The sequence below is a fragment of the Dipodomys ordii genome, unplaced genomic scaffold (assembly GCF_000151885.1).
Source record: "Dipodomys ordii isolate 6190 unplaced genomic scaffold, Dord_2.0 Scaffold5, whole genome shotgun sequence".
NCBI lineage: Eukaryota > Metazoa > Chordata > Mammalia > Rodentia > Heteromyidae > Dipodomys > Dipodomys ordii.
The window spans coordinates 27,480,183-27,497,572 of NW_012267221.1; the positions used below are offsets into that span (position 1 = coordinate 27,480,183).

A 17,390-nucleotide genomic window follows, 5' to 3' on the forward strand; every position below is an offset into this window, starting at 1 on the left:
GGAGATGAGTCTCACAGACTTTCCTGCCCGGGCTGGCTTTGAACTGCGATTCTCAGATCTCAGCCTCCTGAGTAGCTAGGATTACAGGCGTGAGCCACCAGTGCCCGGCTGTCTCCGAGCTTTATTGCTCATGACTAGTGCTCTACTACTTTGGGCCACAGAACCACTCCAGCTTTTGAGTGGTTACTTGGGGGTAAAAGTCTCATGGGGACTTTTTTGTCCAGACTGGCTTCAAATCGTGATCCTCAGATCTCAGCCTCCTGAGTAGCTAGGATTATAGGTGTGAACCACTGGCATTTGGCCACTGGTTAGTTTTAGATGATCCTGAAAGTTCAGAATAATTTAGAAAACAAAAGGAAAAAAAAGATAAACTGCATGAGATTCTAGATATTTCAAGATATTCAGAAGTTTTGCTATGGTTAAAGAACAAGAAATCTATCCCAAATTCTACTGGTAGCTACTGTCAGCCATGAACAGCTATAATCAAGCATGTTTAAGTATATGTGTAAGGAGAATATTAAAAAAAAAAAAAGGTTTATGATCTAATGCTCCAGGACCACTACTCTTTCCAAAAGCACTTCAAGAAATGACAAAAGCTAATTTGGAGATACATGTTGAGAATTATCTTACTTCACGTTCTCTAATATTTGATATATGCATTCTATAGTTTAAAAAAAAATCTTGTATGTCCCTCCCCCACGGTATAACCTCTGCTTTCACTGTATTTGATATCAGTATAATTTGTGGAGGGGAAGGGAAAAAAATTCGTTTAAATAGGGATACAGGTGGACCCATTGCAACAATGAGATGTACAAGTCGTTATGTTGAAAATGAACTTTACAACTTTGGTGGGGGGGGAGGATGGGAAGGGATAGGAAGGGGAAATAAAGGAGGAGGCTACAATGCTTGATAAGAAATGTACTCATTATCTTGCCCATGTAATTGTAACCCCTCTGTACAGTATTTTCACAATTAAAAAAAATAAAAAAAAATCTCTGCATCCTATTTCCAAATGAAAATTCCTAGAGTATTTTAGCCTGGACATAGTGGTACATGACTATAATCCCAGCACTCAGCAGGCTAAGGCAGGAGGAGCATGAGTTTGAGGCCAGCTTATCTTACAAAAAAAGACTTCTGCTTGAGGAAAAAAAAGACTTTTACTGATTTCTTTCTACCTCTCACCTGTTCTCTTCAGTGTAGAAATAAAGTCTTACTACAAGTAGAATGTAATATTGGCAGAAACACTAGTTTTCTACTGTTGTACTCCATCATGAGCTAGTAAAGTCTAGTTTACAAGAGCTTTTGTTTAACTGTTTGCTGCTGGATTTACGTAGGTAAAATGTCTCAAGAAGATGACAGATTTTCAGAAAGAAACAAATTTAAAACTAAAATACTAATAATTATTCAATATGTTGCTTTTGTAAGCACATTCAAATGTTTAATCTTACCTCAGCCATGATAATTTTGAGCTGCAGAATACAAAGAAATTTAGCTCACCAAATACTTGCACTGGCTTTCAAAATGTTTATGGCAGCCTCAGCAGCTCTATGTTTCGCCAGCTTCTTACTTGTACCTTCACCTGAATTAAAGTTTAAAAAGAAAGTTTGTGTCTCCTGTGAAAATGTGGAAGTTTCATCATAACACAAAACAAAGTTAATACTGGTTTTATAGATAAATATCTGGTAACATACAATCCACTATGTTTGCTAGTTTATACACTCTAATAAAATATGCACCATGTGAATCCATACATTAACATTTACAGAAAGGAAATTCTTCTGCAGCAAGTATAAAGAATCCACTTAAAGCCAAGCTGTTGGAGAGCAACCTGGGTAACAAGTGTAAGCTAGAAGCCTGCTCCTATACGACATCAAACAAGTACAGCAGGGAAGGGCTGACATATGAAGGTAACGGCTTATGTTTTAAGATATCCATATACTCTGTATCCATTATCTACGTACATAAGATAACTCTAGATTTATGTAAGCACTTACATCTGACAAATGGTAAACTCAATATTGTTTTTCCTTTTGAGTTAAAGCCCTCCAACTCTTAAAGTCATAGAATAAAGTTTCAAGTGGGGCCCTCTTTTATCTATTAACACAGACATTTAGGACATGACACAGAATAGAGTCCTCCCTTTGAAAGATGATAGATTAGTATGGAATTTTGTCTGATAACAACTTGTTGGGAAAAGGGGTTGGGAGGGAAAAACCTGGGAGAAAATGAGGGAGGGGGTGATACTTCAAAAAGGTACTCAATACCTGACTTATCTAATTGTAACCCCGGTGTATATCACCTTTACAAAAAAAAATTTTTAAGCAAAAAAACAAGTATCCAAAATTCTGCATGTCACAACAAGCAGTGGGTGAGTGCACAAAAGAAATGTCTTGCTAGGTGTGGTGGTTTATGCCTATAATCCCTATAATCCTAGGACACTGGGGACTGAGACAGAAGAATTGAGAGTTCCAGGCCAGCTTGTGCTATATAGTGAGACCTTGTCTTAAAAACTAAAAAATGAGCCAGGCTCATGCCTGTAATCCTAGCTACCCAAGAGGCTGAGATCTGAGGATCAAGGTTCAAAGCCAGCCCCAGCAGGAAAGTCTGTGAGACTCTTATCTCCAATTAACTACCAGAAAACCAAAGTGGCACTATGGCTCAAGTGGTAGAGTGCTTGCTTTGAGCTAAAGAGCTGAAGGACAGTGCCCAGGCCCAGAGTTCAAGCCCCATGACTGACAAAAATAAATAAATAAATAAACTAAAAAACAAAAGAAAAAAACTAATGGAAGAAAAAATATATTTGGTAGGGATGTAAGACGGCTTCATGAAATGATAATTAAAAAGACACTGGAAAATGAGTAGAAGCTAGGAATGTGGAGAGAAAGTACATGTAAAGGCTCACAGGAACCAGAACACAGTGTTCTCAAAGCCCCAAGAGGCTGAATATGGCTGAAGCATAAGAATGTGATGGTAGGATTTTGAGATAAAAGGCTAGGAGCTACAGCAGGGGACGGGGGAAGAGGCAAAAAAAGGGTATTGTAAATGTGTGCTTTGCAAATCTTATAGCATAGAGAAATTATGAAACTTTCTTAAGCCATGTATCTGGATGACCTGACACTCTGAATTTTCAGTAAGTGCATGAAAGTGATGATACTTAATGGTTCCATTTTTTAAAAGGTTTGTAAATGATGTTAAAATGTCTTCATTTATCCTCAGGGGGATGGAGAATTTTTAAGAAAAGGAAGACAAAGCCAGGTGACAATGGCTCCTGTCTATAATGGCTATAATCCTATCTCCTCAGGAGGTTATGATTTGAGTCTCATGGTTTAAAGCCAGCCTGGCAGAAAAGTCTGTGAGACTCTTACCTCCAAATAACCACTAAAAAGCTAGTAGTGTAGCTGCAGCTCAAATGGTAGCGTGCTGACCTTCAGTGAAAAAGCTAAAAGACAGTGTCCAGGCTCTGAGTTCATCCCAGCAGTTCATGCCTGTAATCCTAGCTACTTAGGAGGCCGAGATCTGAGAATTGCGGTTCAAAGCTAGCCTAGGCAGAAAAGTCCTCATGAGACTCTTATCTTAAATAAACTACTCAAAAAAGTCAGAAGTGGCACTGTGGCTTGGGTGGCAGAGTGCTAGCCTTGAGCACAAAGAGGCTCGGAGACAGCACCAGGGCCCTGAGTTCAAGTTCCAGAACCTCCAAATAAGAAGAAAGGAAGGAACAAAGGAAGGAGAAAAAGGAAAACAAATTTGAATGGTAGAAAGGACACTTTGGTTGACAGCTAGAAAGTGAATTATCACAGATCATATGAAGAAAGGACAGTTAAAGCAAGAACAATATAATCCAATTAAAAGATGATGGTGGTCTCCTAGACAGTAACAATAGGAAGAGCGAAGAGGACTCAACTGCTATTTAAGAGGCAGTGTACAATGACGGAGAGGACAAGAGGGAACTAGAGGGGAAGGATGTAAGACAACCCTCTAATTTCTATTGAGCAACTAGGTGTCCTTACCAAGAAAGGGAGTGAAAGGTAAAGACAGATTTAATTTAAGACAATGATAGACTGAGGTGCCTCTGTTTCATCTAAGTAAAGGTACCCAGCAAGCACACAGGCAGACACACTGTTTTATAACTGGGTCTGGGCTGAAGATAGAGATTTCACAATTATTATTCATTAGATATTATTTGCAGTCAAAATAAGATATCTGTGGCAGGGCTGGGAAGGTGGCTCAGTGGTAGAGCACTTGCCTTGCATGCCTGAGGCCCTGGGTTCGATTCCTCAGCACCACATAAGCAAAAGAAAAAAGCGGGAAGTGGCGCTGTGGCTCAAGTGGTAGAGCGCTAGCCTTGAGCTGTAGAGCTGAGGGACAGGGCTCGGCCCAGAGTTCAGGCCCCATGACCGGACCCAAAAAAAATAAATTAAAAAAAAAAAAAAGATACCTGTGGCAGATAAGCTGGCATAGAAAGACAGGGTAGCGTGAAAAGAGGTCTGAGGCAGACTGGTTGAAATCATTGCTAACTCCCTATCTAAAACACACGGAAGGAGGAAAGGATTACTTTTCCATGAATATTTAAAAACTGATCGCTAATGTAATAATGCATTGTTAACTCAATGGTTTTTAATTAGTACCTATAATGTACCTGCTTTAGAAACAACAACAGCATATAGACATAGACAAATCCAGGTTGCTGGAGATATAAATGATGCCTTCAAACCACCAGATGACAGAACTTCAATTTATCTAATTTTTTTCTTTACACACACACACACACACACACACACACACACATTCTGGATAGTACTGGCTTTTTAACTGGAGGCCTTGTGCTTGTTAGGCAGATGTTCTACCACTTGAACTATACCTCCAGTCCTTTTTGTAGGATCTCACATGTACCCTGGGTGGACCTAGATGGCCATCCATTGGGGAAGGGTCTCATAAATCTTTTGCCCAAGGCTAGCCTTGATCCATGATCCTCTCCATCTCAGTCTCCTGTATAGCTAGAATTACAGGTGTGAACCACTGTGTGGGGCTGGTATTCAATATATTTTTTAAACACTTTGCAGTTAAATACTTATGTTAAAAAGGTAATGGCAACATTTTACAAATGGATAGTTTTGGTTACCATTTTCTCAAGCTCACAGATTAATATAGGCTCCAGTTTGAATTTTGAAACTTTACTGCAGTGACCTTGGCCATGTAATTTTTAATCTGCCCGAAGTTTTTCTCCAAGTATAAAAAGAGGATACAATTTATACAAAACACTTGTAAAGTTTCAAGGTCAGAAGCTACCATGCGATGAAGTGCCTGAGAACCTTCTGTTCTTCCTCATCTTTTGTGGACACAGAATCAAGGTCAATTGACCCAGGGTTCTCAATGTGTCCGTAAAGAGAAGAAAGAGCTCAGAAAATTCTGGGCTCATGCCTCCTGGTATCTGCCATCATTTGTGAAATTAAGAAATCTGACAGCTCTAAGGTCTTTTCTTAAACGTCCTTTAAGAGCATCCTAGGGTGCAAGAAGTTTGCAGGATGCCAGAAACATTTCAGTTTCTTTCCTTGTATCTGGGGAAGAGAAGCTTAGACAATCAGATACAGTTAAAACTCCTAATGACCTGCATGAGAGACCTCTGTTTCAAAGCCTGTTCCTCCTTGTTATCTGGCATAAGACACACTTCCACACTGAAAAGTAATACCAAATGTGAGTCTCCAAACTGCATGCTCATGGAGATTAACTGTGCATACAGACCTGTGCAAGTTATGTCACCAACGGTTACTCTGAAGGTGAAAGTGGGCACGTTTACTTGCACATCGGATCTTTCACATTCATAAACCGGGATGTTCTTGGTCTTCATGCCGTATTCGTGTAATACCTGAATCGGTGTTTTCCCTGGCTTAGCCGTGATCATCTTCCCCAAACTGCAAAAACGAAACAAATGAGCAAAGTGTGTGCTTTGCGTGTCAAAGGAGAGGGGGAAGCAGAGCATACATACATTGGCCAATTTCACGCGCCACCGACGGAGCCCAGGGACGCTCCCAGCTCTCGGGTGATCCAGGCCAGAGCTGGCAAGGCCTGGGGGCACCTGTCTCCCGGCCTCGGGGCGCAGGCAGTCCCTCCCACGGCCAAGCGCGACGGAGGAAGGAAGTCGTGAGTCACGGAACTTGAATGCGGGTTGGGGGGATTCGCAAGGGAGCGGAGTGGGCACCAGCGCCCCATCCTCTCAGGACCAAGCCCACGAGCCCTGCGGGAGCTCTGCGCCCGCGGCCCCCTCCGGCCACCCCGCCGCGTGGAGCCCCCAGCCCCGCGCCGGAGAGGGCGGGGCCGCGCGCCGCAGCCGCGGGAAGGGGCTCTACCCAGAATGCCGCGAGCGAGCCGGCTCCCCGCCCCCGCCCCTGCTGCCCACCCCTCTGGGCCTGTGTCCCGATGGCCGGGACGCCGACCTGAAGGTCCCGCTGTCCTCGCGTTCCAGCGGCGGGGCCTCGGCGCGATGCCTGCTGTGGGACATGGCCACAAGGGACGGCAAGGCAGACGCAGGAAGAGCAGCGCGGCGCTGTGGCCTGGCTCCGCACGTCGGCCGGAGCCCGAGGAGCTCTCCAGCACGGCCGCCTCTTCGACTCCCCCCTGCTCCTCGGTGCTGGCCCTCCTCCCGCGGTGGGGACGGGCAGGGCGGGGCGAGGGGGGAAGGCGGGCCCGCGGCTTTGCAGCGTCCGCCTCGATCCTGGGACTCGTCCCCGCTCTTAGCAGGCCCCGCCCCAGGTCCTGAAAGACCACGCCCAGATCTGGATAGACCCCGCCCCTGCTTCTGACAGGCCCCGCCCCTGTCTGGGAAAGCCCCGCCCGCTCGCCTGACAGGGCCCCGCCCCTCTCTCCCTCTGGCCCCGCCTCCTGTGCCAGCCCGGGCCCCGCCTGCCTCCATTCCTCCCGGGGTTTCTGGGTGCCCGGCCCCACCCCCTCCTCTCCAGTCCGTGTTCCCTCCACCAACCCAGCTCAGCTCAGCTTCAGCTTTGCCCACTTTGGGTTTCCAGGACTTCCCGTCCTACTCTTGTCCATCTGCTGAAACGTGTCCGCACAATTCTTTGTCCTTAGGGAAGGATGCGGCTTGCACTCCCGAGAGAAAACTGTCGGTGGGTCCAGGGCCGGTAAGGCCCAGCATGTTTTCTAGTTGGGAGAAGAGACTGGGGGTTGTGTCACTTGAAGGAAGATTTTAAAATCTCAATACAGAATTCCTAAGAAATCTTCCCCAAACCTGGGCAGGAAACGTGAGCACCTGGATTTATCCGTTCTGGGAGTCTAAAGCTGACCTCTCTTGTCCCAGAAGCGGGAACATTAGGAGCCAGCAGGTGACATTTGAACACCTTCTCAAACCGAATGGGTTACTTTTTGTAGGCTTTCACCACAAGTGGCAAGGTGGAGCCTAGAAGGAAGGCCTTTCTGTGGACCACTTTCATCAAACGCTACTTCTGCACACCTATGTTACTGATTGTAAAGGCGTTCGCCTTTGGTGCGGGTCACAGAGTGACATTAGAAGTCCCAGAGGATTGCTAGCCACTTGTAGAAATGACTTTCTGTGCTTACTTGGTGTTCCTGAAGATTGTTTTTTCATGTTAAGTGATTTGTTAAACAGAGTGTGCTAGAAAGTGATTGTAATCCCCGCATTAGGGAGGCTGAAGTAAAAGTTACCACATTTTTAAGGCAAGCCTGGGCTACAAAATGAGATCTTGTCTCAAAAACAAACTGAAACAAAGTTACCACAATAAAATAATTTGTTTTGGGTTGCATATGATACTTGATACTTGCATTATGATACTTGCTATTTGCATTATGATACTTGAAAACAAGTGAAACAATATCCAGGATCTTCTAAAAAATCTATTTTTGAAGTTTGAATTAGGCCTATTCTCTCTTTACCCCCTATATATACACACTTATATGTATGGAGATATCCCTTTGTCTACTTCTCTTAAGATTAAGGGACCAAAGTCATTTAGGAGAAATTGAGGCAGGATAGCCTACGGAAAATGAGACATGGTAAATGACTCCCATTCAAAGACTCAAGCTTAATGCTTGTCCATCTATTTCCCTTAAGATTAAGAGAACAAAATCATTTTAGGGGAAATAAAACTGGATAGGCCAAGGGAAAATGAGATATGATAAATACAGCAAATACAGGAGATATTCACACATGTGCTTCCCTTAAGATTAAGGGAACAGCTGGGTGCTGGTGACTCATGTCTGTAACAGCTACTCAGGAGGCTGAGATCTGAGGATTGAGGTTCAACTAACACCAGAAAGTAAGACCAAGAATGATTAGAACAAAAATGAAACACCTAGTTTTGCAGAACTTTGAAGTCAGACCTCCTGCCTTTACCAAATACCCCAAAGAGCTAAGGAATTCTTTCCCTCCTGTCTCTCTCTCCCTCTCTCTGTCCTCCCTCTCTTTCTCTTTCTTTCTTTCCCCCAGCACCCACACTCTGTCATAGTGTACCCCTGCCCTTCTGTTTGTCTTCTGTTTTTTTTTGTCTGCGTCTCTGCTTGCTTACTTACTCAATAAAGCTCTGCCAAGTTTTCTTACCATTGTGACTTGTCCAGAAATTCTTATGCTATAATCAAAGTCAAGGATCCTAAGTGAAGAGTCCCTACTTTTAAAGGAAAACTTCACTAACTCTCACCTGCATCCAGTGACAGATACACTGTTTCAAAATATTTTAATGTAGCTAGGTGCCAGTGGCTCATGCTACTTCTAGCTACTCAGGAGGCTGAAATCTGAAGATAATGGTTCAAAGCTAGATCAGACAAGGAAGTCCATGAGACTCTTATCTCCAATGAACCACCAAAATGCTGGGAGTGATGCTGTGGCTTAAGTGGTAAAGAGCTAGCCTTGCACACAAAATCTTAGGGACAGCACCTAGGTCCAGAGTTCAGGTCCCAGTACGGGCATTAAATAAAAGTTAATGTCACCTATAGCAAAACAATGTTCTATCTCAGTCTTTTCCCTCAAATTTAAATTTAATTTTAGCCAATTAAAAAATAAAAACAAATTAAGACCTATATAACTTTCTTTGTAGGTTGAATAACTGGGATAAGAATAATAACATGAAGTGTTAGTGTAGCAGAATTCCTCCATTTCATGCTACCAAGACCATAGTGCTCAGCTTCTGAGTAAGAAATTGCTGCATAACTTTTAAGAAATACAATATGGTTTTTATTTAGTATTTTTATTTATTTATTTTTTGGGTCTGGTCATGGGGCTTGACTTTTGGGCTGGGTGCTGTCCCTCAGCTCTTCAGCTCAAGGCGAGCGCTCTACCACTTGAGCCACAGCGCCACTTCCGGCTTTTTTCTTTTTGCTTATGTGGTGCTGAGGAATCGAACCCAGGGCCTCAGGCATGCAAGGCAAGCACTCTACCACTGAGCCACTTTCACAGCCCTATTTAGTATTTTATAGATATGTGTATACAAATTATTTCAGTATATTCAAATTTGAATTTGATACTAAGCACTTGGCTTTATAAACACCCAAAACATTAAAGGAACAAAATACTCATGCAATAAACTCTATACCACAAGGTTTCAAAAAAATATACTTCTCTCTTACCAAAATTCACCTGGTTGACTTGTGAATGAATTCTCTCAGGACTATGTCCGTAGTAGTAGATAATGTTATGTCCATAGTAGTAGATAATGTTATTTCGTACATGGTTCTCTGCTTCCTCCATATTAAATTGCTCCACTGATACTGGCAAATTATTATCAAACCATGATTTTCACTAAGGGTATTAGTAGTGTGTTTGAATAAGTTTTCTGTGTATATTTTAGTGCTATAGATTGCCATTCCAAATTAGACTTGCTCTTAGTGTATCATTTTACATGGTGATCTATTATTCATTACCTAAGCACATGAAAGGAGGTAGGGTTGTGAATCGTACACTGGTAAACTACCTCATAAGACCATGCTTTGCATTTTGGTCGAGTTTAATTGTATTTAAAACCAGACAAGGCATAGTTTAGTGCCTGCTTTTCTTTTCTGAAAATGGACGAATTACCCAAAAGTTGCAGTTGATCAACTTTTGTTATTGATATGTTTGCTGCTGCTACAAAGAGCTTTGTCAAGCAAGTTGGCGATGGAGGGAGATTAGTTCCTGTTCCAAGCCTCAGTGAGGCTGACAAATACCAACCTCTAAGTCTGGTGGTGAAAAAGAAGCGCTGTTTTCTGTTTCCTAGATACAAGTTTACCTCAACACCTTTCACACTGAAAGATATTCTCCTGGGAGACAGAGAAATTTCAGCTGGTAAGTTTCAATATTTGGGAGTGACTTATTCATGGAGCTCTTTTATTAAACCTATGTAGGTTTTATATCTACTGTCATGTTAGTAATGCACATTTTTACTGATAAATGCAACTCTCACAGTGGTAATATTAAGATTAACAATGCATAAAACTTATGCAGTATTAAGTTTCTTTTTGGTTGAATAACTTTTAAAGATCTGCTAATTATGGGTTGTTTTAGCTAAGTCAACTTAGAAAATGCCCTAATATTTTTCACCTATACAATGAGATATTATTTGATCTTACCCACATCACATAATTGAATAAGATGACGTAATTCTTTGTTGACAAAATTCACCTACTTGATTTGGGTATTTTTATTACTCAGCTATTGTAACTGGCAAACTGAAACGTAATTAAAATCTAGATAATAGTTGCTTTAATGGTATGAAATAGTTCTTTTACTTTAATCATTCCCTGGATCTTCATGCTGAAAGCATTTTGTTAGCTGAACAGAAAAGTTAAGTGTTCACTTCTTTTTGTTGTAAAAAAAATGGCTGAAATGCTAATGATCTACTTATTTGAGAGTACTGAGGCTTGAACCAGGGGCCTTGCGTTTGCTAGGCAGATGTTTTACATCAGTGCCACTCCTTCCATCCATTTAGCACTGGTTATTTTTGTCATAGGATCTTGATTTTTTTACCTGGGCGCATGCCTGAACCACCATCTACCGATTTCACACTTCTTATTGTATCTGGAATGACAGGTGTGCACCACCATACTCTGCTATTGGTTGAGAAGAAATCTCACATACATGCCCAGGCTGACCTGGAGTCACTATCCTCCCCGTCTCAGCCACCCTGAAATGCTGTTTTTAACCTTGGATTGAATTGTTGCTTTTCTCATTAACCTTTGGGACAGTAAGTCTTCATTTATAAATGAATATATTGCTGCACATAACCCATAAGTTGAATTTGAGACATTGAAAATACTAAGGTCTTTCTTGTAAAGGAATTTCATCCTATCAATTGCTGAATTATGAAGATGAATCTGATGTGTCACTGTACGGAAGGCGAGGGAACCACATTGTCAATGATGTTGGGATCAATGTGACTGGATCCGATTCCATTGCAGTAAAAGCTTCCTTTGGTGTAGTAACCAAACATGAAGTGGAAGTGTCAACATTGCTCAAGGAAATTACTGCACGGTCAGTACAGTAACTAACCCACTTCAGTGTTTTCCTTAAAAGTTTTAACTATAATAACTTTATTACAAAGGTTACTTAAAGCATCCAGGTGTTTTTGTTTGTTTGGTTGGTTTTGGGTTTTTTTGTTTTTTTGTTTTTTTTTTGGTCATGGGGCTGAACTCTGGGCCTGGGCTCTTCCCTCAGCTCTTCAGTTCAAGGCTAGTGCTCTACCACTTGAGCCACAGCACCACTTTCAGTTTTCTGAGTGGTTTATTGGAGATAAGAGTCTCACAGCCTTTGCTGCCTGGGCTGGCTTTGAACTGTGATCCTCAGATCACAGCCTCCTGAGTACTTGGGATGGCAGGCGAGAGCCACCGGAGCCTGGCTCCAGGTGGTATTTTACTGGTGTAATTTGCTTTGATTTGTTTGAAATACTTTTGAGTTAGTTGTATATTTATACTTTGGGGAAGGGTAGATATCCAGAAATCATTTGGTTTAAAAAAAGTGTTCAGTTGTTCTACAAAATCATTATGTCACTGTGCATGTTTGCTATTTTATTAAACCAAATAATAATCCACCTATCTATAACAACTGTAGTAAAAGAACCTTCTCCAAGAAAATCCCAACAGACAGAATACAAACATTCCATAGAAGCATGTTAAGAACATCAAAGGGAGAGGCAGATTATTCCAATTTTTTGTATGTATTCTGAATGCTATTAAGTCTGCTTTGATTTGCTTTGAGATAGATCAAGAATGAGTAGCCACTCATGAATGTATCTTTTTTTTATTTTAGGAAAATTAACTTTGACCACAGTTTGATACGTCAGTCAAGGAGCTGCAGAAAGGCAGTGTTGTGTGTGGTTATGGAAAGCATTCGAACCACCAGACAGTGCTCGCTGTCTGTGCATGCTGGAATTCGAGGGGAAGCAATGCGGGTAAAGCACAGTCATTCAGCTTCTGGTAACGTAAGGTTGCCATGAGAATGTTTACAGAGTACTCTGTTTATAATGGGCTTTATGTATTTTGCCAAAGATAGAGAGGAAAGAGCTATAGTTGAAAGCAGTTTGTATAGGAATGGCAGTGTATCAGAATGTAAGAAAAAAAAACATAGCTGGGCGCTGGTGGCTCACACCTATAATCCTAGCTACTCAGGAGGCTGAGATCTGAGGATCTCAGTTCAAAGTCAGCCTGGGCAGGAAAGTCCGTGAGACTCTTATCTCCAATAAACCACTCAGAAAACCGGAAGTGGCACTGTGGCTCAAGCAGTAGAGCACTCACCGTGAGCTGAAGAGCTGAGGGACAGCGCACAAGCCCAGAGTTCAACCCCCACAACTGACAAAAAAAAAATCATGAAAACATGAATTCTAAAAATATGAAGTATAATGCAGATTAATCATCATTCCTTACAAAATATTAGTATAAATCAACTGTTTAAAGGGATTTTTCCCCCCAATACTGGGACTTCAGCTAGGCCACCAGTCCTAACATGCTAGTTTAAGAATAAAATTTGAGGGCTGAAGTTAGTCTTTAATCTTATTTTTAATTAATATAGTTTAGACTTGATTTTTTTTCTTGTTTAACTTCAGGGTTTTGTGCCAGTTCCAGGAGAGCATTGGCTCTACCACTTGAGCCACTGCCCAGCTCATACTTCTTTGTGTGTGTGTGTGTGTGTGTGTGTGTGTGTAAGTGTGTGTGTGTAAGTGTGTAAGTGTGCCAGTACAGGAGCTTGAATTCAATGCCTCACCCTCTTGCTTGGCTTTTTTGTTTAAAGCTGGGATTCTACCACTGGAGCCAGAGCTCCACTTCTGGCTTTTTACTGGTTAGTCTCATGGAATTTCCTGCCTGGACTAACTTCAAACTTCCTTCTGGTAGTAAGGATGATAGATATATGGTACCAATGTCCAAGCTTGTACTTGAATTTTATTTATTTATTTATTTGTCAGTTGTGGGCCTTGAACTCTGGGCCTGAGCGATGGTCCCTCAGCTCTTCAGCTCAAGGCTAGTGCTCTACCACTTGAGCCACAGGGTCACTTTTGGCTTTTCCTACTTATATGGTGCTGAGGAATTGAACCCAGGGCCTCATGCATTGGAGGCAAGCGCTCTACCGCTGAGCCACCTTGCCAGCCCTCGTACTTGAAATTTTTAAAGTTAAATTTGTATTTTTTATATTAACTTTTCTAAATTGAGTCTATCAATAGCCAAACATGCTTCATTCCCTTTTTTGGGGGGATGGGTGTCATGGGGCTTGAACTCTGGGCCTGGGTGCTGTCCCCCAAGCTCAAGGAGAGAGCTCTACCACTTGAGCCACAGTGCCACTTCCGGTTTTCTGGTGGTTAATTGGAAATAAGAGCTCTCACAGATTTTCCTGCCTGGACTGGCTTTGAACCACTGTCCTCAGAGCTCAGCCTCATGAGTAGCTAGGATTACAGGTGTGAGCCACCGGCACCTATCTTCATTCAATTTTAAATCCTTTAAAGATTAGAATTTTTTTTAATTTTAAGTTTAATTATAAGCTTAATTATGATGCTGTTTATTATTGCCATTCAATAACACTTAGTAATAACTTGTTAAGATTAAAACCAGTCATTACAAAGATCAATGGTAATGGATGCATCAGTGAAGGAACAGCAGAAAGGCTGCAGAGCCCTTGAACCATGAAACATTGCTCACTGTGCATGCTGAATTTGAAGGAAGCAATTCACTCTTCAGTAGATTTATTTATGAGTATATATAATCCACATAAAAGTATTCTCTCAACAATTACCAAACCATGACATCTTTACAAATAAAGGTTCAGTTAAGGACTGATATTTAGCTGTTCACTAAATTCTGCTCATTTTAGGGGAATAAACTAAAGCTCCTACTTCATTGTTGATTATTACTTTGGAACATAAATTGATTGCTTTTGAAAGCTTTGGGAGCTTTGGAATAGTAGACAGGCTAAGCTCAAAACAACTCCAGCACTTGAACACAGTTGCTTTCCAAAATTTGCTGTTAAAAACAGAAGCTTTTACATATGAAAGTATTCCTTTTGTGGTGACATTATTGGCTTCAGTGCCACACCAAACTGAACTAAAACAAAAAAGGAAGTCTTTCTGTTATCAGATTGTGAAGCACTTGAATCTCTATTATAAGCAGTTTAATTTAAGCCAGATAATTTCTTGCTTTGCTTTGTCTTTGGTATAGTAGTAGGATATGTTTTGTTTTCTCCAAGGTAAGCTTAGCATGTTATTTATTGCTCTTTAATAATGTTTCACTTATTTCTTTAATATAGTTTCATTTTATGGATGAACAGAATCCCAAGGGAAGGGAAAAGGCTATTGTATTTCCAGCACACACAACCATAGCTTTCAGTGTTTTTGAACTCTTCATTTACCTGGATGGTGCCTTTGGTGAGTGATCTTCTTCAAACAAGTGATTTTGTTTAAAGAGAATTTGACAGGAGACTGTCTCTGTCTTCCTTTCTCTCTCCCCACATTTCCCTTCTGTGTCCTCTTCTAATTTTTTCTCTCCTCTCATAATTATAGAAGAGTGATGCATTTGGTACTGTCAATGTTATGTTTAAGTGAAGTAGCTGGCAAGGGGCCCTCCCTTCTTTACTTATTTAACAACCTCTTTTGTGCTCCTTAATGAAAGTTGCAGACCTCCTATCTCCCCACTGACGATTATAGATAAGAGATAAAATTCAGTCCACTGATAAAGTATTCCTTGGCTTCCAAGGAGAAGATAATCAATGACCTTCTAATAGGCATTACTTAATCATTACAGACAAGAGTAGGTAGATAGTAAGAGTATTACCTGTATCTCTTCCTAAAAACTAACTTTAGAACAAATAATTCCTTCCACAACTGTCCTCTCTATACATAGTAGCTCTGAGCAGCATTCTACATTTCACAAGTCTTTAAGGTTAGTTGGCTTCCATTCTACACAAGTCCAGACATAAAGATTGGGCAAGGAAGCCTCCCAGCTATGGTAATTGGTCATCTTTTTAGACCTATTTTCATCCCTTTCTGTTGTGGGAGGAGGGAATAGGAACTGTAGAAAGGAACCTGCATTTTAAACAAATTCTATTTACAACATTGCAGGTGTATTGATTATTGGTGGAGGATGGAGGACTGACATCCATTAAATTCTGAAATATATGTATACTTGGGCATTTACCCTTAAGGTATAAATACATATGCGAAATGATATGCACATAAAAAAATCCATGTCCTAATAGCAAAAGACTGGAAACAATCTTATGGGGATTTGTGAAATATATATTCCATACATACAACCGGTTACTATGAAGCCATGAGAGTAAACTAGCTTTATAGAGCTTGACATGGAATCTTCTCTTAGAGACAACGTATATAACATGTAATTTTTTGAGCCTAAAGAATTTTATGCACACTTTTTTATGCTAGTACAATATGAGTAGTGTTTTTGAAAGTATACACACTTAATAGTGCCCCTCGGGTAGAAGATTGGCCATGTGTGAAGTGGGCTAAAGATTTGGTTATTGTATCTGTACCTTGTACTTTCTGAATTATATATCATATCAGTTTATCTTTTCCCAAATGTGTAAATTTAACTTAGGAAAACAAATGACCTGTGCTGGAATTCATTGCCCTCATACAACCACCAATAAAATATGAATTGTTGAAGTTCTAACATCTTTTCCAAATTGTTTTGTAGACCTTTGTGTCACATCAGTGTCAAAAGGAGGATTTGAAAGGGAAGAAACAGCAACTTTTGCACTGTTCTATCGACTGAGAAACATATTATTTGAAAGAAGTATGTTTATTGAATATTCTGAATGAAATTTTTTCCTTCCTGTAGTAGTACTTGAGGTTATCTATCTAGTAATCCCATTTGTTAAGGAAAACTTAATTTTAAAACAAAGATAGTTCTAATGTCTAATATCTTAGTTACATAATTATAAAATGCAATTTTGGAGATATGAAAATATTGGTGGTATTGAGGTTTGAACTTGGGGCCTCTTGTTTACTATGCTATATGTTCTACTACATGAGCCACACTTCCATACTTGCTTTTGGCTGTTTATTTTAGAAAAGGGCTCTTGAAATTTCTGCCCAGGCTGGTCTTGAACTGAGAGCCTTCTGTTCTTGGCTTCTCAAGTAGCTAGGATTATAGGTGTAAGCCATTGGCACCAGGATTGGGTCATATATATATTTTAAAATTTTAATTCTCATACATATTTCTTATTTGTTCTTTTAGACAGAAGAGTGATGGATGCCATTTCTCGTTCACAGCTTTACTTGGATGATCTTTTTTCTGACTACTATGACAAACCTCTTAGCATGACTGACATTTCACTCAAGGAGGGGACACATATCCGAGTTAACCTACTTAATCACAACATTCCTAAGGGGCCGTGCATACTCTGTGGAATGGGGAACTTGAAGAGGGAAACAGTCTATGGGTGCTTCCAGTGCTCTGTGGATGGACAGAAGTATGTGAGACTTCATGCTGTCCCTTGTTTTGATATTTGGCACAAGAGAATGAAATAAAAAGAAAAATGAAATACTTTGTTGGTGTTTTAAGTAAACTTTGCCACAAGCCTTCTCTAAATTTAGGGAGGGTGTGGTGAACTAAAAACCAGAAAATCTGTGTAAATGTCATTCTGCCATGCATATATGATGACACTGACAACCTCTTAGATTATCATGATTAATAACATTGTTTGTATGCAAAACATTTGAATATAAAATTCAGAATAGAGACACTCTTTGAAAAATTTTCCAGTTATTTTAGAATTATTTTAGGGATTTATTCTATCACTGTAGATAATTTTTTATATAATTGAGTTTTTTCCTAAATACCAATTTTATTTTATTTTATTTATTTTTTATTTATTTATTTTCTTGGGTCCAGTTGTGGGGCCTGAACTCTGGGCCTGGGTGCTGTCCCTCAGCTCTTCAGCTCAAGGCTAGCGCTCT

At 40.6% G+C, this 17,390-nt stretch overlaps 2 protein-coding genes across 2 annotated transcripts in view; one reads left to right on the forward strand and one right to left on the reverse strand.

Moving 5' to 3' along the window:
- Window positions 1–6,666, reverse strand: part of Prkra (protein kinase, interferon-inducible double stranded RNA dependent activator) — an 18,502-nt gene extending 11,836 nt beyond the window's left edge. The window contains exons 1-3 of the mRNA XM_013030850.1: window positions 6,432–6,666; window positions 5,740–5,909; window positions 1,498–1,579 (exon numbers count right to left, since the gene is read on the reverse strand). Coding sequence (XP_012886304.1) covers window positions 1,498–1,579; window positions 5,740–5,909; window positions 6,432–6,496 — 317 coding nt within the window. The 5' untranslated portion in view covers window positions 6,497–6,666. The remainder of the gene's footprint in view (window positions 1–1,497; window positions 1,580–5,739; window positions 5,910–6,431) is intronic.
- Window positions 6,667–9,963: 3,297 nt separating this feature from the next.
- Dfnb59 (deafness, autosomal recessive 59) lies at window positions 9,964–17,047 on the forward strand. Its single transcript, XM_013028508.1, has 6 exons — window positions 9,964–10,279; window positions 11,269–11,464; window positions 12,239–12,380; window positions 14,720–14,837; window positions 16,126–16,224; window positions 16,669–17,047. The coding sequence occupies exons 1-6, from the start codon at window positions 10,069–10,071 to the stop codon at window positions 16,959–16,961; spliced, it is 1,059 nt and encodes a 352-aa protein (XP_012883962.1). The 5' UTR covers window positions 9,964–10,068; the 3' UTR covers window positions 16,962–17,047.
- The last annotated feature ends 343 nt before the right edge of the window (window positions 17,048–17,390 follow it).